Source organism: Globicephala melas, chromosome 12 (assembly GCF_963455315.2).
Source record: "Globicephala melas chromosome 12, mGloMel1.2, whole genome shotgun sequence".
Classification (NCBI taxonomy): Eukaryota; Metazoa; Chordata; class Mammalia; order Artiodactyla; family Delphinidae; genus Globicephala; species Globicephala melas.
The window spans coordinates 37,781,291-37,805,599 of NC_083325.1; the positions used below are offsets into that span (position 1 = coordinate 37,781,291).

The window sequence follows — 24,309 nt, forward strand, 5'->3', positions numbered from 1 at the left end:
GTTTTAAGCCACCTAGTTTGTGGTACTCCGTTACAGCAACCCTAGGAAACTATTACACTAAGTTACAGAAGCAAGACTTAAAAGGCATTTATATCATATTCTGGAAAAGACAAAACTACAGGGATGGAGGACAGATCAGTGTTGTCAAGTGTTGGGGGTAGGATGAGGGGATGACTATGAAGAGTCAAGGGAGAGTTTTGAAGGCAGTAGAAATATTCTAGATCTTGATCATGATAGTAGTTACACAAGTACATGTGTTTGTCAAAAGTAATAAAACTTTACATGATGTAAATTTAAAATTTTTGAATTTTACTCTATACCAATGTAAATTAAACCTGACTCCCTCAATCCAAAAACCATAAACAAAAAACCTTCTACAGTGACCATCTGTATACCTTTCACCCAAATTCAAGTGACTGTGAATATTTGCTCAAATTTGCTTTATCTATACACGTATTTTATTCTTGCTGAATCATTTGTCTAAGTTGTAGACATCATGACACTTCACCCTAAATATTTTATCATATATCTTTTAAGAATAAGGACATTTTTCTACATAAGATACTTAAGAAAAGTAACAACAATTCCGAAGTATCATCTAATATAGAGTCCATATTCCAACTTCTCAAATTGTAGTTAAAATATCTTTTGTAATTGCCTTTTACCAATGAGGAGGCAATCAAGGATCATATAATGCATTTGTATATTATGCCTGTTTAATCTTTCAATTTAGAATCATCCCATCTTTTTCTTTTCATGACCTTTTTTGTCCAGGCCAGTTGTCTTGCAGAACTAAAATTTCTGGATTTGATTGCTTCCTCATGGTGTTATCAAATATTCTATCTCTTTATTTCCTGTGAAATAGGAGTTAGACCTAAAGGCTTGATTAGGTTCAGGTTTAACTTTTGATAAGAATAGTTCACAGGTGATAGAGACCTATTTTTCCACCTTGTTTGCCTCAATGCAGACCTATTTTCCTGCCTTTCTCTCTCATACCATAAAGAGCTTGTATACCTGTGGCCTGTGGAGGCCACAAATACCAATAAGACAGTTTGTCCTAAAGGAGATGAATGAATGAAATAGCATCCTGTATTAGCCAATAAATATTTAGTAACTGCTACAGGGAGCAAGGTACCATGCTAGGTGATGGGGACACAGCAGTAAGCAAATGCAAACATGGTCCCGCCTCCAAGGAGTTTATAGTCTAAGTGAGACAGACATTCATGAAAAAAAAATTTTTTTAAATGACTTGTGATAAATGCTATTAAAGAAAAAGCACAGGAGAATATGGCTCTGTATAATGGGGAACGCTTCCACAGGGGGTATACCATTTGATCTGAGGACTGAAGGATGGGCAGGTACCAAGGAGGTGAAAGTCAGGGGGAGACAGGGCAGTGGGAGGTAGGCTATAAGAAGTTCACCAACTGGTGGGGCAGCCAGGTACAATCCTCTCCGGTGAAGCCAGAAAAGGGGTCCATGTGCTTGACTTGCAGGCTCAGAGGCAACTTTCCTGAGAGAGTGTTGTCTGAGCTTAGGCCTGAAGGGTGAACAAGTCAGTGGAGATAAACAGAAGAAAGATGGAGAAGCAAACATCTAATTAGTTGCTAGAATTAAATCTCTGTAGGAAGTTAGGCTCAAGAAAATGGTAGATAAAATAGGTAACTAATGAGAACCTACTGTATAGCACAGGGAATTCTGCTCAGTGCTCTGTGCTGACCTAAATGGGAAGGAAATCCAAAAAAAGAGGGGATATATGTATACGTATGGCTGATTCACTTTGCTGTACAGCAGAAACTGACACAGGAGTGTTAAAGCAACAATATTCCAATTTAAAAAAAAAAGAAAGAAAATGGAAGTATTCTTGATACAATTTTTAATCTGAGCTAATCAAGATTCTAGACTTCTGGTTTACAGGAAGTAACTTTTAAATCACAGAGGAATTATTTATTTATTTATTTATTTATTTTTCAGTACGCGGGCCTCTCACTGTTGTGGCCTCTCCCGTTGCGGAGCACAGGCTCCGGACATGCAGGCTCAGCGGCCATGGCTCACGGGCCCAGCCGTTCCGCGGCACGTGAGATCTTCCTGGACCGGGGCACGAACCCGTGTCCCCTGAATCGGCAGGTGGACTCTCAACCACTGCACCACCAGGGAAGCCCCAGAGGAATTTTTTTTAAAACTAATTTCACCTGTTTCTTTTCACATTTATTTATTTATTTTATTATGATGATTATTTTTTGGGCTGCGTGGCACGTGGGATCTTAGTTCCCCAACCAGGGAGCGAACATGCAGCCCCGGCAGTGGAAGCGTGGAGTCTTAACCATTGGACCACGAGGGAAGTCCCAATCACAGAGGAATTTTAAATCACATTACTTAAATTTAAAAACCCTAACCAGAGAAGTTCAGAATTAGTCAGACCAAACCAGTGATCTGTGCTGTCATCCAAAAGAATTGTGGAATCCCGGAAGAAAAGATGGCCTGTTAAAGCCTTTTACTACATTTCACCTTCTTGAATATTCAAGTTAGGCTAGGGCTCAAACTCATTCTCCACTAGAATAAATAGCCCTGATATTATTGCTTCTAATATTAATTACGATAATTTTTAAAAATTATGTTTTCCCTAAGCAACACAGCTAACAAGGAGCAGAGTCAGAATTCAGTCCAAAGTTCCTGGCTTCAAAGTACCTATATTTAACCATCATGCAACACTGCCCCCAATAATAATGATACTGATATCTACCAAGATGAAGGTAAGAGAAAGGGGCTTTTTGTAATAAGTCAAAAGAAGGAACAGATACTCTTTTAGCACAATAAGGACATAGCACCAATGCCAGCAGGAGGTTAATTGGCCCAGTATGAACAGTCTGGTTATTTTTAGACACTTGAACAGGAGGTCAGACCACAGTGGCCAGAAATTTCTACCCCCCATGCTCCTTCAGGAACAGAAAATGACTGTGCTTTTTAAGAAATAAAAGCAGTTGGGATCTTTGGGGGAAGAAACAGAGAAAAGTACTATGGGGAAGGGGAATATGAGAGGAGACAGGAAGGAGACTGGGGGAAGATCTGCTAGCCAGGGGTTGGCCTATAAGTGCCATGGCCACTAAGCCCCCTTACTCATGGTTGAATGGTTTATAAAGGCACTCAAATCTCTGCCATGCCATGTACTCTAGGTTGGTTAGAATATGATGCATGAGCCTGAATAAAAAGATTCACTCACAACACTCGATGATTCTGGGTTCTTCAACAGCCAACTGGAAGATAGTTTTGTTAGGAACTGTTCCGTGAAGGAATCCCATTAACTTCTATTAATGTCGGGCACTGTGCTAAGTGCTTTAGGTACATTCATCACTGCTAATCCTCTCAACGACCTACCAGAGGGGTCATTGAGACTTACTCACCTAAGATCAGAAAACTGCCAAACCAGAAAATTTATAAAATTTCCAATCTATCACAGCCTGATAATTTTGTAAGATACATAATTTTGTAAAACACAAAATGAAATTAAAGATATGCACGATACAGGCATACCTTGTTTTATTGCACTTCACAGATACTGCTACTTTTACAAATTGAAGGTTTGTGGAAACCTTGTGCTGTCAGACAATGGTTAGCATTTTTTTTTATCAATAAAGTATCTTTTTTAATATCTTTATTGGAGTATAATTGCTTTACAATGGTGTGTTAGTTTCTGCTTTATAACAAAGTGAATCAGCTATACAAATACATATATCCCCATATCTCCTCCCTCTTGCGTCTGCCTCCCGCCCTCCCTATCCCACCCCACTAGGTGGTCACACAGCACCAAGATGATCTCCCTGTGCTGTGCAGCTGCTTCCCATTAGCTATCTATTTCACATTTGGTAGTATATATAAGTCCACGCCACTCTCTCACTTCGTCCCAGCTTACCCTTCCCCCTCCCCGTGTCCTATTTTTATATACTTTTTTTTTAGACATAATGCTATTGCACACTTAGACTACAGTATAATGCAAACATAACCTTTATATGCACTGGGAAACAAAAAATTTGTGTGATTCACTTTAATGTGGTATTTGTTTTATTGTGGTATTTGTTTTATTGTGGTATTCACTTTATTGTGGTGGTCTGGAACAAAACCTGTAGAATCTACCAGGTATGCCTGTATAAGCTCAACCTTCTTATTACATTCAACAGACATTGCTATAAATGTTTCTAACACTTACTCTGAATGTCTGTACCAATCTTGCCACAGAAAGGCACTAGTATAGAATAGTTGTTCCTAGTCATGAGGGCACATCAGAGTTATTCCAAGGGATTAATTTCCAAAATATACAAACAGCTCATACAGCTCAATATCAAAAAGACAAACGACCCAATCAGAAAATGGGTAGAAGATCTAAATAGACATTTCTCCAGGGAAAACATACAAATGGCCAAAAAACACATAAAAAGATGCTCAACATTGCTAATTATTAGAGAAATGCAAATCAAAACTATAATGAGGTATCACATCACTCTGGTCAGAATGGCCATCATCAATAAGTCTACAAATAATAAATGCTGGAGAGGGTGTGGAGAAAAAGGAACCCTCCTATATTGTTGGTGGGAATGTAAATTGGTACGGTCACTGTGGAGAACACGATGGAGGTTCCTTAAAAACTAGAGTTATGATCCTGCAATCCCACTCCTGGGCATATATCCGGAGAAAACTATAATTCAAAATGCTACATGGACCCCAATGTTCATAGCAGCACTATTTACAATAGCCAAGACATGGAAGAAAACTAAATGTCCATCAACAGATGAATGGATAAAGATGTGGTATATATACACGATGGAATACTGCTCAGCCATAAAAAAGAATGAAATAATGCCATTTGTGGCAACAAGGATGGAACTAGAGATTATTTTACTAAGTGAAGTAAGCCAGACAGAGAAAGACAAATATCATATGATATCACTTACATGTGGAATCTGGAAAAAAAAAAAAAGATACAAACGAACTCATTTACAAAACAGACTCACAGACATAGAACACAAACTTATGGTTACCAAAGGAGAAGAGCGGGTGGATAAATTAGGAGGATGGGATTAACATATACACATTACTTTATATAAAATAGATAACTAACAAGGATCTACTGTATAGCATGGTGAACTATACTCAATATTTTGTAATAAGCTGTAAGGGAAAAGAATCTGAAAATTCATATATATATGTATGTGTGTATGTGTATATGTGTGTGTGTGTGTGTATATATACACACACACATACATACATAAAGCTGAATCACTGTGCTGTGCACCTGATATTTACAACTGTGTATGATACTGTAAATCAACTATACTTCAATTAAAAAAAATTATTCAAGAACTTTCACCAAATACACATGCCTGCCCTCCACCCAGACTCTGATTCAGCAGACTTGGCATGTTAATAGATATTCCCCAGGGGATTCTGATGTCCATCCCTGGTTAAGAACTACTTGCTGCTCTAACATATTACCAAAGCTACCATTTCCAGTTAAGTGCGAATTCAGAGAATCAAGATCCTCGTTCAGAATTCACTAAAACCAGTACTGGGCATGGTACTGGGGGAAGGAGGAAGGGCAAGAATGTCAGGAAACCTGGGGATTCAAGAGTTTCCCTCCCTAACATCTGCGCTACCACCTGGTACCATTTCAATATGTTTTCAACTTAAAACTTTTGATATATGGTTCAAGTATGAAATCTCTCTGAGCAGCAAATTATAAGCAGTCATAACTGCATTTGGCAGATAACCACTCCCATCTCAGATGACACCTCTATTGTTTTCTTCTCCACAGCCCTGCCTTTGTAAAAACAGGCCATCTCCTGCATCCTGCATTTGAGGGATTATGGGAACAGTCCATCCCAGAGAAAAACTGTAGTTCCTTTTTTTTTTTTTTTTTTTGGTTGGGGTGATTGAATTCTTTATTTTTTTTGAGATAAAACTGAAAAAATGTTTCAATGCATAAAATAAAGCATAAAATAGTGTACAAAAGTCACCCTTATAAGTTTATATAAGATGTATATTGTTCAGAAAGCTTTACTATTTGTGCACACAGTTAATTTGAAGAGCTTATGTTACCCTACAAGGTAAATTATTTATTTTCTTTAATTTTTGAATTTTATTTTATTTATTTTTTTATACAGCAGGTTCTTATTGGTCATCAATTTTATACACATCAGTGTATACATGTCAATTCCAAATGCCCAATTCATCACACCACCATCCCCACCCCCCCACGGCTTTCCCCCTTGCTGTGCATAAGTTTGTTCTCTACATCTGTGTCTCAACTTCTGCCCTGCAAATTGGTTCATCTGTACCATTTTTCTAGGTTCCACATACATGCGTTAATATACGATATTTGTTTTTCTCTGACTTACTTCACTCTGTATGACAGTCTCTAGATCCACCAACGTCTCAACAAATGACCCAATTTCGTTCCTTTTTATGGCTGAGTAATATTCCATTGTATATATGTACCACATCTTCTTTATCCATTCATCTGTCAATGGGCATTTAGGTTGCTTCCATGACCTGGCTATTGTAAATAGTGCTGCAATGAACACTGGGGTGCGTGTGTCTTTTTGAATTATGGTTTTCTCTGGGTATATGCCCAGTAGTGGGATTGCTGGATAATATGGTAATTCCATTTTTAGTTTTTTAAGGAATCTCCATACTGTTCTCCATAGTGGCTGTATCAATTTACATTCCCACGAACACTGCAAGAGGGTTCCATTTTCTCCACTCCCTCTCCGGCATTTGTTGTTTGTAGATTTTCTAATGATGCCCATTCTAAATGGTGTGAGGTGATACCTCACTGTGCCTTTGATTTGCATTTCTCTAATAATTAGTGATGTTGAGCAGCTTCTCATGTGCTTCTTCGCCATCTGTATGTCTTATTTGCAGAGATATCTATTTAGGTCTTCTGCCCATTTTTGGATTGGATTGTTTCTTTAACATTGAGCTGCATGAGCTGTAATATATTTTGGAGATTAATCCTTTGTCCTTTGATTCGTTTGCAAATATTTTCTCCCATTCTTAGGGCTGTCTTTTCCTCTTGTTGGTAGTTTCCTTTGCTCTGCAAAAGCTTTTAAGTTTCATTAGGTCCCATTTGTTTATTTTTGTTTTTATTTCCATTACTCTAGGAGGTGGATCAAAAAAGATCTTGTGTGATTTATGTCAAAGAGTGTTTTTCCTATGTTTTCCTCTAAGAGTTTTATAGTGTCAGGTCTTACATTTAGGTCTCGAATCCATTTTGAGTTTATTTTTGTGTATGGTGTTAGGGAGTGTTCTAATTTCATTCTTTTACATGTACCTTTCCAGTTTTCCCAGCACCACTTATTGAAGAGACTGTCTTTTCTCCATTGTACATCCTTACCTCCTTTGTCATAGATTAGTTGACCATAGGTGCGTGGGTTTATCTCTGGACTTTCTGTCTTGTTCCATTGATCTATGTTTCTGTTTTTGTGCCAGTACCATATTGTCTTGATTACTGTAGCTTTGTAGTATAGTCTGAAGTCAGGGAGCCTGATTCCTCCAGCTCCATTTTTTTCCCTCAACACTGCTTTGGCTATTCGGGGTCTTTTGTGTTTCCATACAAATTGTGAAATTTTTTGTTCTAGTTCTGTGAAAAATGCCATTGGTAGTTTGATACAGATTGCATTGAATCTGTAGATTGCTTTGGGTAGTAGAGTCATTCTCACAATGTTGATTCTTCCAATCTAAGAACATGGTATATCTCTCCATCTATTTGTATCATCTTTAATTTCTTTCATCAGTGTCTTATAGTTTTCTGCATACAGGTCTTTTGTCTCCATAGGTAGCTTTATTCCTAGGTATTTTATTCTTTTTGTTGCAGTGGTAAATGGGAGAGTGTCCTTAATTTCTCTTTCAGATTTTTCATCATTAGTGTATAGGAATGCCAGAGATATCCATGCATTAATTTTGTATCCTGCAACTTTACCAAATTCACTGATTAGCTCTAGTAGTTTTCTGGTGGCATCTTTAGGATTCTCTATGTATAGTATCATGTCATCTGCAAACACTGACAGTTTTACTTCTTCTCTTCCAATTTGTATTCCTTTTCTTTCTCTTTCTTCTCTGATTGCCGTGGCTACGACTTCCAAAACTATATTGAATAATAGTGATGAGAGTGGACATCCTTGTCTTGTTCCTGATCTTAGAGGAAATGCTTTCAGTTTTTCACCATTGAGAATGACGTTTGCTGTGGGTTTGTCGTATATGGCCTTTATTATGTTGAGGTAGGTTCCCTCTATGCCCACTTTCTGGAGAGCTTTTATCATAAAAGCGTGTTGAATTTTGTCAAAAGCTTTATCTGCATCTATTGAGATGATCATATGGTTTTTATTCTTCAATGTTAATATGGTGTATCACTTTGATTGATTTGCATATATAGAAGAATCCTTGCATCCCTGGGATAAATCACACTTGATCATGGTGTATGATCCTTTTACTGTGTTGTTGGATTCTGTTTGCTAGTATTTTGTTGAGGATTTTTGCATCTATATTCATCAGTGATATTGGTCTGTAATTTTCTTTTTTTGTAGTATCTTTGTCTGGTTTTGGTATCAGGGTGATGGTGGCCTCATAGAATGAGTTTGGGAGTGTTTGTTCCTCTGCAATTTTTTGGAAGAGTTTGAGAAGGATGGGTGTTAGCTCATCTCTAAATGTTTGATAGAATTCACCTGTGAAGCCATCTGGTCCTGGACTTTTGTTGGAAGATTTTTAATCACATTTTAAATTTCATTACTTGTGATTGGTCTGTTCATATTTTCTATTTCTTCCTGGTTCAGTCCTGGAAGGTTATACCTAAGAATTTGTCCATTTCTTCCAGGTTGTCCATTTCATTGGCATAGAGTTACTTGTAGTAGTCTCTTAGGATGCTTTGTATTTCTGTGGTGTCTGTCGTAACTTCTCCTTTTTCATTTCTAATTTTATTGATTTGAGTCCTTTCCCTCTTTTTCTTGATGAGTCTGGCTAATGATTTATCAATTTTGTTTATCTTCTCAAAGAACCAGCATTTAGTTTTATTGATCTTTGCTACTGTTTTCTTTGTTTTTATTTCATTTATTTCTGCTCTGATCTTTATGATTTCTTTCCTTCTGCTAACTTTGGGTTTTGTTTGTTCTTCTTTCTCTAGTTCCTTTAGGTGTAAGATTAGATTGTTTATTTGAGATTTTTCTTGTTTCTTGAGGTAGGCTTGTATAGCTATAAACTTCCCTCTTAGAATTGCTTTTGCTGAAGCCCATAGGTTTTGGATCATCGTGTTTTCATTGTCATTTGTCTCTAGGTATTTTTTGATTTCCTCTTTGATTTCTTCAGTGATCTCTTGGTTATTTAGTAATGGATTGTTTAGCCTCCATGTGTTTGTGTTTTTTACGTTTTTTTCCCTGTAATTGATTTCTAATCTCATAGCGTTGTGGTCAGAAAAGATGCTTGATATGATTTCAATTTTCTTAAATTTACTGACGTTTGATTTGTGACCCAAGATGTGACCTATCCTGGAGAATGTTCCGTGTGCACTTGAGAAGAAAGTGTAATCTGCTGTTTTTGGATGGAATGTCCTTTAAATATCAATTAAATCTATCTGGTCTATTGTGTTATTTAAAGCTTCTGTTTCCTTATTTATTTTCATTTTGGATGATCTGTCCATCGGTGTAAGTGAGGTGTTAAAGTCCCCCACTATTATTGTGTTACTGTCGATTTCCTCTTTTATAGCAGTTGCCTTATGTATTGAGGTGCTCCTACGTTGGGTGCATATATATTTATAATTGTTATATCTTCTTCTTGGGTTGATCCCTTTATCATTATGTAGTGTCCTTCCTTGTCTCTTGTAACATTCTTTACTTTAAAGTCTATTTTATCTGATATGAGTGTTGCTATTCCAGCTTTCTTTTGACTTCCATTTGCATGGAATATCTTTTTCCATACCCTCACTTTCAGCCTGAATGTGTCCCTAGGTCTGAAGTGGGTCTCTTGCAGACAGTATATATATGGGTCTTGTTTTTGTATCCACTCCGCAAGCCTGTGTCTTTTGCTTGGAGCATTTAATCCATTCACATTTAAGGTAATTATTGGTATGTATGTTAATGTGACCATTTTCTTAATTGTTTTGGGTTTGTTTTTGTAGGTCCTTTTCTTCTCTTGTGTTTCCCACTTACAGAAGTTCCTGTAGCATTTATCGTAGAGGTGGTTTGGTGGTGCTGAATTCTCTTAGCTTTTGATTGTCTGTAAAGCTTTTGATTTCTCCATCGAATCTGAATGAGATCCTTGTCGGGTAGAGGAATCTTAGTTGTAGGTTCTTCCCTTTCCACACTTTAAGTATATCATGCCACTCCCTTCTGGCTTGTAGAGTTTCTGCTGAGAAATCAGCTGTTAACCTTATGGGAGTTCCCTTGTATGTTGTCATTTTTCCCTTGCTGCCTTCAATAATTTTTCTTTGTCTTTAATTTTTGCCAATTTGATTACTATGTGTCTCGGCCTGTTTCTCCTTGGGTTTATCCTGTATGGGACTTGCTGTGCTTCCTGGACTTGGGTGGCTATTTCCTTTCCCATGTTAGGGAAGTTTTCAACTATAATCTCTTCAAATATTTTCTCGGGTCCTTTCTCTCTCTCTTCTCCTTCTGGGACCCCTACAATGTGAATGTTGTTGCGTTTAATGTTGTCTCAGAGGTTTCTTAGGCTGTCTTCATTTCTTTTCATTCATTTTTCTTTATTGTGTTCTGCAGCAGTGAATTCCACACCATTCTGTCTTCCAGGTCACTTATCCATTCTTCTACCTCAGTTATTCTGCTATTGATTCCTTCTAGTGTAGTTTTCATTTCAGTTATTGTATTGTTCATCTCTGTTTGTTCTTTAAGTCTTCTAGGTTGTTGTTAAACATTTCTTGCACCTTCTCGATCTTTGCCTCCATTCTTTTTCCGAGGTCCTGGATCATCTTCACTATCACTATTCTGAATTCTTTTTCTGGAAGGTTGCCTATCTCCACTTCATTTAGTTGTTTTTCTGGGGTTTTATTTTGTTCCTTCATCTGGTACATAGCCCTCTGCCTTTTCATCTTGTCTATCTTTCTGTGAATGTGGTTTTTGATCCACTGGCTGCAGGATTGTAGTTCTTTTTGCTTCTGCTGTCTGCCCTCTGGTGGATGAGGCTATCTAAGAGGCTTGTGTAAGTTTCCTGATGGGAGGGACTGGTGGTGGGTACAGCTGACTGTTGCCCTGCTGGGCAGAGCTCAGTAAAACTTTAATCTCCTTGACCACTGATGGGTGGGGCTGGGTTCCCTCCCTGTTGGTTGTTTGGTCTGAGGCACCCCAACACTGGAGCCTACCTGGGCTCTTTGGTGAGGCTAATGACAGACTCTGGGAGGGCTCATGCCAAGGAGTACGTCCCAGAACTTCTGCTGCCAGTTTCCTTGTCCCCATGGTGAGCCACAGACACCCCCTGCCTCTGCAGGAGACCCTCCAACACTAGCAGGTAGGTCTGGTTCAGTCTCCCCTGGGGTCACTGCTCCTTCCCCTGGGTCCCAATGCACACACTTTGTGTGTGCCCTCCAAGAGTGGAGTCTCTGTTTCCCCCAGTCCTGTCTGAGTTCTGCAATCAAATCCCACTAGGCTTCAAAGTCTGATTCTCTAGGAATTTCTCCTCCCGTTGCTGGACTCCCAGGTTGGGAAGCCTGATGTGGGGCTCAGAACCTTCACTCCAGTGGGTGGACTTCTCTGGTATAAGTGTTCTCCAGTCTGTGAGTCACCCACCCAGCAGTGATGGGATATGATTTTACTGTGATTGGTCCCCTCCTACCATCTCATTGTGGCTTCCCTTTTGTCTTTGGATGTGGGGTATCCTTTTTGGTGATTTCCAGTGCCTTCCTGTCGATGATTGTCCAGCAGCTAGTTGTGATTCTGGTGTTCTCACAAGAGGGAGTGAGAGCACGTCCTTCTACTCCGCCATCTTGGTTCCTCCTGGGCAAAACTGTAGTTCTTAATTCATCCCAGAAGACAGCAAGCTGCTGGGGCAGCCAGTCATTTTCAGGGAAGAATAGCCTGGAGAGAAAAGCACTCCACCTTTTCAGATCAGGGCCAACAGTGAAAAGATGAGGATGAGACCTCACAGGAAGACTCACAAGAGACTTCAGTGTGAATAAGAAGTGCTGGTATATATATTCCTTCAGGAAAAAAGTCCAGTGACCTAAGTGACCCCAAGAGAAATGATCGATAATATGCTTATGAAAAATACAACAAATAGCCTGACTGAGCCAAAATACAATTTATGTATTTTTCACAGTAATTACTTGTTATTAGTACTAGTGGTATGCACATGTGTGTTCAACTGACCCTACCACAATGGTACACAAGTACACACAGAATTTGATGTACATCATGTGTACTTTTCTCAGTCCCAGTCCTTGATGGGTATGTTCATATAGTAGGTACTCAATAGAATTTGGGAATATTCCTCCAATTTTATTCTCTAAAATAGATTGAAAACTACTTGAAGGACAATATATTTTCAGACTACATCAAGGGCTCCAACAAATCAGTAAGAAAAAGATGAATAAGTAAAACAACAACAAGAAAAAACAAACAGGCAAAGGATATGGACCATTTCACAGAGCAGGAAATACTGATAAAATGTGAAAAGATGCTCAACCTCATTGATGACTGGGAATATGCAAGGCAAAATGAGGTATCGTTTTTTGACTCATATTTGCAAAAAACTGTAATATTATCAAGACAGGTTCATACACTGCTTGCGAAAGTACAAGTTGGTTGGGCTACTTCGGAGGGCTCTTTGCCGGTATCTATCTGCATCCTGAGTTTGAGGAATTCTCGAACTGTGCTGGAGCCAGTTCGTACCAGCTTGCAAGAGCTAACGGTGTATAACTCGTCCCAAGTCCAAGTTCAGTAATGAATATTAGTAGTTTGAAATTGGCCATGGTGGGAGAACTCACACAATGGAAATAGGACAAATGCTACAAATTAGCCCCTACCTCCTTTTATGGGAGACTGGCTGTTAAACATTTATCGTACTCCAGTCTATTTGCCAGTGTCTAGAATCTAAAAAGCGTATAACCCATGATATAGCAATTCCTGTTTTCTAAGATATATTTGCACATGTATATAGGGAGACAGGTGCAAGTATATTCACTGCAGTATTGTTTGCCATGGGGAAAAACTGGAAACAACCTAAAAATCCATTGATAGGGAATTAAAGAAAAACAAAACCCAAACCTATTGTCTCTCTGTAATACTATGCAGCAGTTGAAATTAGTGAGGTAAATTTATATAAACTTTTGGGAGGAAAAACTTCTCTACCAACTTAGGTCTGACTGAGGGGAGTGCGATGCACATGAACTGACAACACACAAATTAACAGGAGAAAAATGTATTAATATTATGAATGCAGGACCACCCCATAGTACTCCCTGTACTACTCTAGAGTAGCTCCCAGAATAGCTAGGAGTAAAGGTTTATATACCAGGTTAATAGGAGGGGAGGGGCTTTGGGCTTCAAAGGATGGAAGGCTCTGGTGAGATGTGTTTACACAATTTTGGGGGGATGTCTCGGTGCCCAAGGTCAGCCTCCCTAATTTGAGCCGTAAGGGTGATGGGGGGAGAGTGCTGGCAGCTGGCTCTAGTAGAGCTCTGTTCTGATCAGATAAGGGAAGTTCTAATGAGATTTCTTTCAGCATCTTCTGTAGTTCAGATGCTTCCACTTTGAAATATTCTCTATATCAGTTTGGTGGGTTGTTGGTCTCTGTAGTACTAATTTAGAGAAGTTCCAAAACATGCTGTTGAGGGAAAAAAGCAATTTGCAGGATAATACATACAGTGATTGCACTTGTGTTACAGGAATACATAAAACAGTACTGTAAATATGGCCATATATGCAGGTAGGTAAAAATCATAAAAAAACCATGGAAGGAGATACACTCAAAGTGATCACAGGGATTATTGCTGAGGAAGAGGAGGAAGAAACCAGGATGGACGGTATTGGTCATAGAGGACTTTAGCCTTAATTATAAGGTTTAAATGCTTCTCAAGGACAATGTATCCATGTATTATTTGCATAAAGTTAAAACCAAACCAAAACAGCTCCTTGAAGACAGAAATGTCCATACACTTCCACCCAAAAGGCCAAGGTCCATGTTCTGAGCTCCCGGAACGGGAGGTACCCTCTTAACCCTGAAATATAATCAATCCCTCTTCCAGTGGCCTCGGCCTCTTGGGCAGCCCTATACTCCTCCCACAGGGCACCCTGGAAACTTTGTGGGATATCAGGCCTGATTAAGACCCTTAACAGTCCCTGTAAAAAGATTATGAGTCTCCTCCCTTCTCTGTACTTATAATTTAAAAAAACTGAAAAAAACAAAAAAACTATGAAAGCACAGAAATCCTACAAAAGTCCTGATTTTTCCTAAGACTATGGTGATACTTTTGACAGTTGAAACATTTTTAATCTCTCAAAAAACTTAGCTGGAAGCATGTGCTTAATGCTGACTGACTGGGTGATTTAGCACCTGGCAAAATAAGGGTAAGAAATGGAACAAGTCACCAGCAATCTTCAGTCCTTTTCCAGGACAAGGATAAGATAAAATGGAAGGAAAGGATAAGAGTTTAAACCCTCGTCTCTCCCCAAACCAGCTTCTTAACAAACCACAGTTAAGTGGCTTATTAATTGGTTAAGCTTCCAGGTACAAAACTAGGTGTAGTGTTCCATCTACAAAGAATGGCCCTGCTGTTATGCAGCAACCACTTCTCTCCGGGGGCTCATGCAGGTCAATAGGGACTAGCTGGGTCTCACCTCTCCAGCAGTGATTCTCCGGCTGCTTTCCCACAGGGCCTGCAAGTTGATTCTCCCAGGGTCAGGTCCCCCGTGAGGAGATTTCTCCAGCTCTTCAGGGAACTTCAGAATCAAATTCCCTTGGCTTTTTATTCAACAGCTCCCTATGTGTACAGGGAGAGGAAAGGGGACTGTTTGTTAAACTTTTGCCTTACTCTTCCCCATTTACTAAAGTTACATACATAAGCATAGATGCAAAGAAGGATCAGCTTTTTTCCATCTGTCTCAGCAAGGGAATTGGGTGGGTCTGATAACTTGCCCACTGGATACTCCTCTACTCAAATTATCTGGTTAGTTATTATTTACTTACTTATTTATTAAACTTACTTCCTGATACTGGGGGAAAAGATTTTTCTCTAAATTCCCTATAGACCATATTTAAAGTGGTGGTACACTAACCAGCAAATGGTTACATCTATGGTTTAATGGACCATACAGTAAGTAATTTATGAAGTGATTTGCTTTCTTCCACCTCAGAGGGGATCTGGGGAAAGGCACCTCCTTGGTCTATGAGGTCCAAAGCCAGGTGGACCTTCAGTGCCCAGAGGATTTGGCACCTCATCTCTAGCCCCTACCTGGGCCGGCCACTCCAGGTTAGGGTGGGGCTCCAGGGGACAGTGAATGTTACCTGGCCCATCTGCCTTCCTGGGCCATTCTCTGGCTGTTGGTTGACAGCAAATACAAACTCTCTGGGCAAAGTTCAGTTTTACAGAGTAACAACCTTCACCCCCGTTAAGTCGCCACAAATGAACTCTGCTTTGTGGGAAAGAGCAGGTAGGAATGAATTTTTTTTAAAGAACACTCATTCTGGGCTTCCTTGGTGGCACAATGGTTAAGAATCTGCCTGCCAATGCAGGGGACATGGGTTCGAGCCCTGGTCTGGGAAGATCCCACATGCCGCAGAGCAACTAAGCCCATGCGCCACGACTACTAAGCCTGCGCTCTAGAGCCCGTGAGCCACAACTTCTGAGCCCACATACCACAACTGCTGAAGCCCACATGCCTAGCGCCCATGCTCCACAACAAGAGAAGCCACTGCAATGAGAAGCCTGCGCACCGCAACGAAGAGTAGCTCCTGCTCACCACAACTAGAGAAAGCCCGCGCGCAGCAACAAAGACCCAACGCAGCCAAAAAAACCCACTCATTCCTTCCTGCAAAGTGCTTGCGGGGCATGAACGTGAATCTCATGGGCTAACAAGACAAAGGTTGTTTTTTATTTCTCGTTGCTTTCCCTTCCCTTTCCAGAATCTAGGCCCTGGGGATTCTCTTCAGGAGGCAGGTAAGCAACCCTTGAAAGAACAACAGACTTCACCTTCCTTCTCAATCGAGCCAGAATGGGCCCAGAGTTCCACCAGGCATGCTACAGTAACTGCTTGTGGCCTCACCTCCTCAGGGAGGGAGTAAGCCTTGGGGTTTGTTAGTTGCACAGTCCTGCGTCTGTTAGTAGTCACAGATTCTCTGACTCCAGCTACGTTTAGCTTTGTTTGATTGTCTTCCACAGGAACACAACTGCATTAGTCTCCCTTTTCTCAGCTCTCCATTTATGACAACTCATCACCTAGAACCTGAGCCCCAGATTGTGAGCCAGATAAGATTCGGAATTGTAAACATCCACCAAGAGAAAAGGCAGGCCCCTTCCATGAAAAGGAGTGACTCTACCCATTCCTGGAAACGTGTTCCCTTTCCACCTCCAGATCCAAAAACATACCCCTCTATCTTCACGAGTTCACCTGATTTTAAAAAGCTTTGGCTTATAAACCTTTCCAGATGACTCCAGCCCCCTCTGACCTTTTTCTTTGCTGAAACTCTCATAGCAATTGTGTTTGTACCATTCAATTTAGCACTTAATTGACCACTGACCTGAAATGCTTGTAAACTGCTTCATGGTTACTGGTTTTAGCTTCCTAAGAAGACAGTTCCTAACAGTAGTAATAATGATAATAAAAATAGCAACAGCAAACATTTATATGTGCCCACTCTGTGCAGATATTATCCCAGGTGCTTTCTACATATTAACTCATTTTATTCTCCTAGTATGCCAACTGAGGTAGGTATTATTGTATTATCATCTCATTTTTACAAATGAAGAAACTGAGGCAAAGAGATGTTAAATAAGTTGCCCTAGTTTGCACAACTTGTAAATAAAAGAGCCAGGATTTGACCCGGGCAAAGAGCCCTTTGGTCTCTAAAAGATGTCTTTTAGACTATCTCCTAAATCCTATTTATCCTATAGTATCTAATCCTGTGAATTCGATTTATCATCCCTTAAAAAAAAAAATCAGCCCTATTTTTCAGATGAGAAAACTAAACTCGCCTGAGGTCCCACAGTCAGGCCTGTGCAGAGCTGTGATTGAAACCTACATCTCTCTGACTCCAATGCTTTCTTTTTCCCTAGTAAATGGAACCACTGGATTTGATTAATACTCAACTCAATCATCACACCTCTGATGCTCATTCATCTCATGCACAATTGTGGAGACTTTTGTAGGCAGGGGGAGGGGGAAGCATACAAAGATGATGAGATAAGGTCCCTCTCCTTAAGGAGTTCACAGCCATGGGGTGGGGGGAGGGGTGGGGGGAGACAGATGTGCAGACAAAGAGGTGTACTAAAATGCTTAGGCGCTGTGATGGCAGTTGTGAAAGTTCAGCAGGCACAAAGGGATGAGAATGGAGTACTGAGGGATCCTTGTCTGTCACAGAGGGGAGTGAACTGAGACTTTTTATAATGTTTTTAATTCAAAGTTTTGTAACTAAAAAAGATTTTGTGATAAACTCTGTTGACCAGAAAATTCAACTAAGAGCACCCTGAGTATACGGATTCATTAGGTTTCTGCTGTAAATAATAATCCTCTCCAAATCCACTACAAATTGTTGTTATTTTCTTGGTTGCCCCTGGCTCCATAAACCTTAGGGGATTGGTAGAGGTGGTGGCAGATTGCTTTCTGGGAATTCATGAAACTCCTGACACTGAATGAAAAATTCAGTGAATATGTGCATGTCTTTTTTCTGGGAAAGAGAAACCATAGCTTTCATTGGATTCTTTAAGACATAAAGTATCATCCAAAAGTTAAGGACCACTAAAATGATGCTTTGAAGGTATACTTGAACATATAACTATATCAACATATATATGGATATAGATATAGTATATGTGTGTGTATGTATGTATGTATATACCCCCTTACTTTGATGTGCCTAGAAAGTGTCTGGAAGGAAACACACCTTCCAGACTGTTAACAGCAACTACTTCAGGGGAGAGAGACTTTTTTTGAAAGCAAAAGGCAAGGAAGACTGATTCTATACAATTCTATACTGATTTAAAAATTAAATAATCTTTAATAATTTTTAATGAGCACGTGTTACTTTTTTTTTTTTTTGGCTGCACCATGTGGCTTATGGGATCTTAGTTTCCTGACCAGGGATTGAACCTGTGCCCCTTGCAGTGAAAGCATGGAGTCCTAACCACTGGACAGCCAGGGAATTCCCAACATGTGTTACTTTTATAATTAAAATGTAAAAAAAAAAAAATCTGACTTCTCTTCTACTGCACTGTGGGTAGACCATGTTGAGAAAACCGTAACAGTGAGGAAGTGGCTGCTACAGAATTCACTATAGACATTATTATAATGAATTAATGAACAAGAGTTATGTTGTATTTAGTAAGCTTGGGTCATGGTTGTCCAGCAAGGATAAGGATAATCTGCTGCCTGTCTGGGTACTGTGGACAGCCAGGAAGCCCCATGTGGCAGCAGACTCATCTTGCACATTGTCCTAGAGATGGGTGGCATTGAGTGAAGCCAAGGTAATAAGAAATAGCATCAGGCTCTACAAAGGACATTAGCAGCCTCAGCACAGAGACAGGTCTAATGTGGATGCAGGCTGCAAGTGACACTGGACCTCACAGCCCTCAAGGTCATATCTCCAAAGAAAAATCATCACTGGAAAAATTATCATCATCTAAACACAATGAGCTAAGACATAGGTATTTTCTACAAGCACATTTTATTCTTTTGGTGAGTCTGGCAGGTAGAACATAGAGATGGAAGACAGTACCTTAAGGTCTCTTCCTGACGACGGCCTTGTACAAGTCCTCTGCCCTGTCTCTCCAGATGTTTCCCCATTTTGACAAGATGATAAAATAGCTTCTACAAAAGCCTCCAAATCGGTCATTTGGAGATCAGTGCCAAATTTTAGCCATGGTTCTAAAAATAGCCAGAATATGAATCATATAAAATTCCCCAATTTATTTTTATTTCTTTAATGTAAAAACAGTATAATAGCAGCATTAAGGATTTTAACTATTTTCATTATTCAGCCTAAATTCCTTTAAACTAGTAGTTTAATCTCTTATTCCACTGTGCAATCAAACTTATATTTCCCCCCTTCCCATTTCTCCCCCACCTCCATCCTGTAAATCAACAGAACTTGAAACCCTAACACTAGTAAGAAACAGAAAACTAGCCAAGAGCAGGTAAGAGAGAAACAAAAGGCCTACTTACAGTGCTTGGTGAGTAAAAGATGTAAATACCCGTATTTTACTATCTTCTCATGTACAGGCTTAGTATTTTATTCTGATAATATATGTACTAAACTTGTGAATTATGTTGGTTGGCACCATTTATCTGACAGGAAACAGGCCAAGGCAGGTTCCTTTTGCAACATAAGCTAGTGAGCACGGCATGTAGTTGTGACGTGGTAAGAGACGTTTATGGCCGTCCCCAGATAAGGGAGAACTGACTGCACTTAGATAAAAATTGCTATTTCTCAAATTTTGAGGTAAAAAACTGTACACTTTGCAACTAGAGTTAAATGCAAACTAATTATGTTCTATTTATGTTTTCCCTTCTGCTGGCTAAATCACCATCTAAAATATTTGAAAACCTTGGCTGGGAAGTTGGACAGTTAAGAATTATAAGGTGGCGACTGTCTCACAAAGGCCCATCTTTTCCAGCATCCTGTTCTTTTAGAAAAGTATCAAACCATTTCTGATCTGACTCCAGAAGGCCTCCTTCTATATCCTTGTCCCTTCACTGGTCTAGATATTTATTGTGTACTTCAGAAAACAATATTTTCTAACATCTGTTTAACATTTATTTTCCTTTAATTTCTATTATATTCTGTTTTCCAAATTTTCACTCAGGTCTAAAAAAAGAACTTCAATAACTACTAGCTTGACACAATGTCAGCTATTTAAGATTTCAGATACTCAATGTGATCGTTTGCTTTTCACCACCTGCTTGCACTTGGGAAAGACTAAGTTAAACTAAACTTTAAAATGCTGCAATTCCTTTTGAATCATCGTTAAAGCAAGACTGGGGGAAGAGAGGTTATATAAAGGAAAGAGGAGGCTATAATAGTCGAATTTAAGCCTCCACTGATGAAGCTGATAGGAACCAGAGCTTCCAAGAAAAGGCAGTCCTGAGAATAAGGCCAAATCCTTTGCTCCCTATCAACATGAAACTGCTGAAGTCTGGAGATTCTTTCTGACTTTATTTTGAAAGCAACGTTTGGCTTGTCTGTACTGTTTCTAAACAGACTAAAGTTACAGTGCTTATGGTTTAAGCAGGGACAATTTCTACAAGGCCCAATTCAGGCTGAGGATTATTTTTATTTTGCTCCACATTTCCTGAACTCAAAATAAAGTGGTTTTAACCTAGGGTTATAGAGGTAGGAAACATAGTGGGGTCTGCTGGGACCCTTATGCCAGTTTTCTCCTTTCCTGGTCCTTTCTCCATGCTTGCCCCATCCCCAGGAAGGTGTCCTAGTATAAGTAAGTGCCCTTTGCAAAAATTTACAAAAACAGGTCAGTACCAGAAAATACAAAAAGCAGATAATATCCAATAGGCAAGAAAGGGAATGATTTAGTCGCATACTTTCTTAGAGGTAATACAAACTGATATTAACCTTTTTGGAGAGCAATTTGTAATGTTTATCAAAGTCTTAAAAACTGTGTGCTCTGTACATCAACTATACCTCAATAATAATAATAATAAAAAACCCCCAAAAACCCATGTGCTCCACTTCCAGGAATTTATTCAGGGAAAGTCAACTCTTCTTCTAGTCCTAGCCTTCTTTTTGTTATCTCTGTATATTAGGTTGATGGGTCATTTAACTCTTCTTAGTGAGTACTATATTTTCACAATAGACTATAATAAACATAATACTCCCTTGGCAATCAGAAAGTAAAAAATCACCAGTAAACATAAAACACATGCAAACACACCCTGTCTGAAACCACCTGCATTCAAAAGTGTTTAGTGTTAAATATGGGGCCCACCTTCAGCAACCAGTTTCTTTTATTATTATTATCATTATTCTGAAAAATTCAGTATGCATTCACAGTTTTACCAATGACCTAGGGTTTGGGGATATAATAAAAAAGCCCATGTCCACTTTTGTGGCTATTACTTTCACAGAATGACCTAAATAGAGCTTCAAACCACAACAATGATGCCCTCTCCCTGTGGGCCCATGGACTGTTCCTTCAGGCCTCCATAGACTTTCATTGGAAATGTGACTCAATACTAACATGGTAGCTACAGTTCTTCCTTTCAGTGACATCTGGAATCCCATTATCTGATGAGATATTCTTTTCCTCCATTTTACAGCAGGAGACATTATCTAAATTCTCCTGGATCACGTGACAGTAGCCCTGAGAACAGAAAGCAAGTTTTAATAGTTCTTTCGCCAAACCACGCGCCTTTTCTGAATCTATTTACCATACTGTTTCAAGATGTTTTCTGAAGGGTCCACAGGGGCTACATTTAAAACTTTCTGGTTATTGTCTGCTAACTGCTGGGATGGTTTTAATCAGAGAGGAAGCCAAATTTTCTGCTTGGGTTTTGGAAAAGCTCCTAAAATGTCTTTAAACTGATTTAGGAGAAAATGCTTAACAGAAGAGGAATTATTACTGCCCTGGAATAAACTCATTAGAACTGACATATGCTGTAACCACAGACCAAGAGCACTACATTTTTGGGTCACATTACATCCCAAAGGCAACTGAAGTTTCTAAATGTTATCAGTGTCAGATGACAAAACCTGTTCAACAAGGACCATAGCCTCAATGTACTAGTTGACAGTTCCTCCTCTTAGAATATTCTTGGTGTTTGGTATAACTTCTCTACCAGGACCTAGTTTGTTTGTTTATTTATTTATTGGGTACGTTGGGTGTTCGTTGCTGCACGCGGGCTTTCTCTAGTTGCGGCAAGCGGGGACTATTCTTTGTTGCGGTGCACAGGCTTCTCATTGCAGTGGCTTCTCTTTGTTGCAGAGCAAGGGCTCTAGGGGCGCGGGCTTCAGTAGCTGTGGCTCACAGGCTCAGTAGTTGTGGCTCGCGGGCTCCAGAGCGCAGGCTCAGTAGTTGTAGCACACGGGCTTAGTTGCTCCACGGCATGTGGGATCTTCCCGGACCAGGGCTTGAACCCGTGTCCCCCGCGTTGGCAGGCAGATCCTTAACCACCACGCCACCAGGGAATTCCCAGGACCTAGTTTTTATGCTAGTTTTCTTGAAGAAATTGTCTTGAAAAAGTTTTATTTGATGACTTAGGTAAAATTTTCTGAGGTAAAGACCTCACATCACTTCAAGAGACATTTTCCCTTCCCACAATCCTGACTTGAGATAAGTGAAGGGAGACCCTTTATGATAAGGCCAATTTAGTTCTAGGTTCCAGAAAAGCCCAAGTTTCTCAGTAGCTCAGATCAAACCAGACCCCCCAAGATTTAAGCAGAACTAATACAAATGCCTCAATCAGTTCCAGAAGCATCTCATGTCTTACTAAGGTCAGTAAACCTCTTCTAGGTTAGGCAGGCTCCTCTAGGCCTCAGCTCAGGCCATATTTGGTCAGCCTTGACCAAATTTATACATGATTTATCATGTATAAATTCATAAGCCTACCCAGGAATAAGCCACCATAGCAAGGGTTTCTAAAGCTGATCCCACCCCAGTCCTACTGAATCCAAGTCTCTGTGGATAAGGTCCTTAAGGCCTTTTTTTTAAAAAAAATGCTTTTCTGAGTGCCTCTGTATGCTAAAGTATAAGAACGTCTGCAGTAGATCAACTATAAGAGTAAATGAAAGGAAGAGAGAAAGAAATCGCAGCAAGCTGAGGCAGGCAAGATTTGAACTTGAGGATTTAATACTATTGGGGGAATAAGATTTTTTTTTTTTTAAAAAAAGCAGGTCCCTGGGGAGGGATCATGAACACCTTTGCTTCAACAGCTCCATCTTCAGCTAGGCTGGCTGCATCAGTGTGCTGATACTTTCTTCTACCTCCGAGAGCTTCTTCAGGACTTCGGTGACCTTGACCTCATCAAACTCCAAACACAGAAATTCAGATTCCTGGAAGATATAAAAGGATATTTTAGACAAGACCCTCAAGATAGCCAAGGCTCTGGATCTGGTGTGACCTAGCTCCAAAGCCCAGGGCCCCTACCCAGCAAGCCTGACTCAGGCCTCAATACCTAAATGATATTTTATCCACACAACACCCTAAATGAAACTACTTCTATGAGGTGTTTCATAAATGCTAAAGAGGTATACAAATGTCTGGTGTTCTCTTTAAGAGGCACATGAGAAGCTCTTCTTGTCTGTCATCACATTTAATCCCATAATAATTTTTAAGGTAAGTACTTAAGTATTGCTGTTTTATAGATGATGACTCTGAGACACAGGGAGGTTAACCTGTATCACAAAATCAGAAAAAGGCAGAGTCAGATTGTGAACTCCCAGCTCTGGCTGACTCCAAAGTCCATGCTGTCTCCATAGCACCCTGTAATAAAAACAATGGAAGGAGGATTTAGATTGGCTCTGTGTTTGCCTCGGAATTGGGCTACCTTGGATTTAGTGGTTATACTAGAAATTGTGACAAGCTGTGAACAAGTTGCTTGGGAAACATCAACCAGATAATTGAAAGATAACCAGATCTTGAAACAGCCTTAAACATTTCTGAGGCCTTTCCACTTGCTACAAGCCAACTCTCCCAAGATTTCCCTCAAAAACATTCCTCTCAATAACTGTTAGGATCAATCAACCCCAAATTAGGTAGAAATCAAAGGAAAAGGCCTTTAAAGTGTGGTGACAGAAATTCCATGTAACACTGGACAAATGCTAGGTCCACACTGTCTTGAGAGACAAGGGAAAAGTATAGGATTTTAAGAGTGACCATATTCAAGATCCCAAAGAACAATAACCATGTAATTTTAGAGCAGTATGAATTCTTAGAGACCACATAACCCAACTAACCTTGTTTTTCAGGTTATGAAATTGAGGCCCCAGGCATGTTAAATGACATGCCTATTATCCCTGTTTGTTGATGGCACAGTCACCAGATCAATGTTCTTTTCTCTATATTTTCCTTTCTAAATACATGGCATTCCCCACCCCCATTCAAAGTGGCAGGCAAAGGAAGACCAATAAGCATCTTCAGAGGGAGGGAGTCACTCT

General features: G+C 39.7%; 2 protein-coding genes across 3 annotated transcripts in view; both read right to left on the bottom strand.

Moving 5' to 3' along the window:
• The window catches only part of B3GNT2 (UDP-GlcNAc:betaGal beta-1,3-N-acetylglucosaminyltransferase 2), an 83,390-nt gene extending 68,479 nt beyond the window's left edge, over window positions 1-14,911 (bottom strand). Inside the window, exon 1 of the mRNA XM_070046876.1 lies at window positions 14,826-14,911. The gene's annotated coding sequence lies outside the window, so the exon portion shown is untranslated. The remainder of the gene's footprint in view (window positions 1-14,825) is intronic.
• An 8,069-nt stretch (window positions 14,912-22,980) lies between these two features.
• COMMD1 (copper metabolism domain containing 1) overlaps window positions 22,981-24,309 on the bottom strand; it is a 148,339-nt gene continuing 147,010 nt past the window's right edge. For both annotated transcript variants that reach the window (XM_030877342.2, XM_030877341.2), the window contains one exon: window positions 22,981-23,205. In XM_030877342.2, coding sequence (XP_030733202.1) covers window positions 23,098-23,205 — 108 coding nt within the window. In that variant the 3' untranslated portion in view covers window positions 22,981-23,097. The remainder of the gene's footprint in view (window positions 23,206-24,309) is intronic.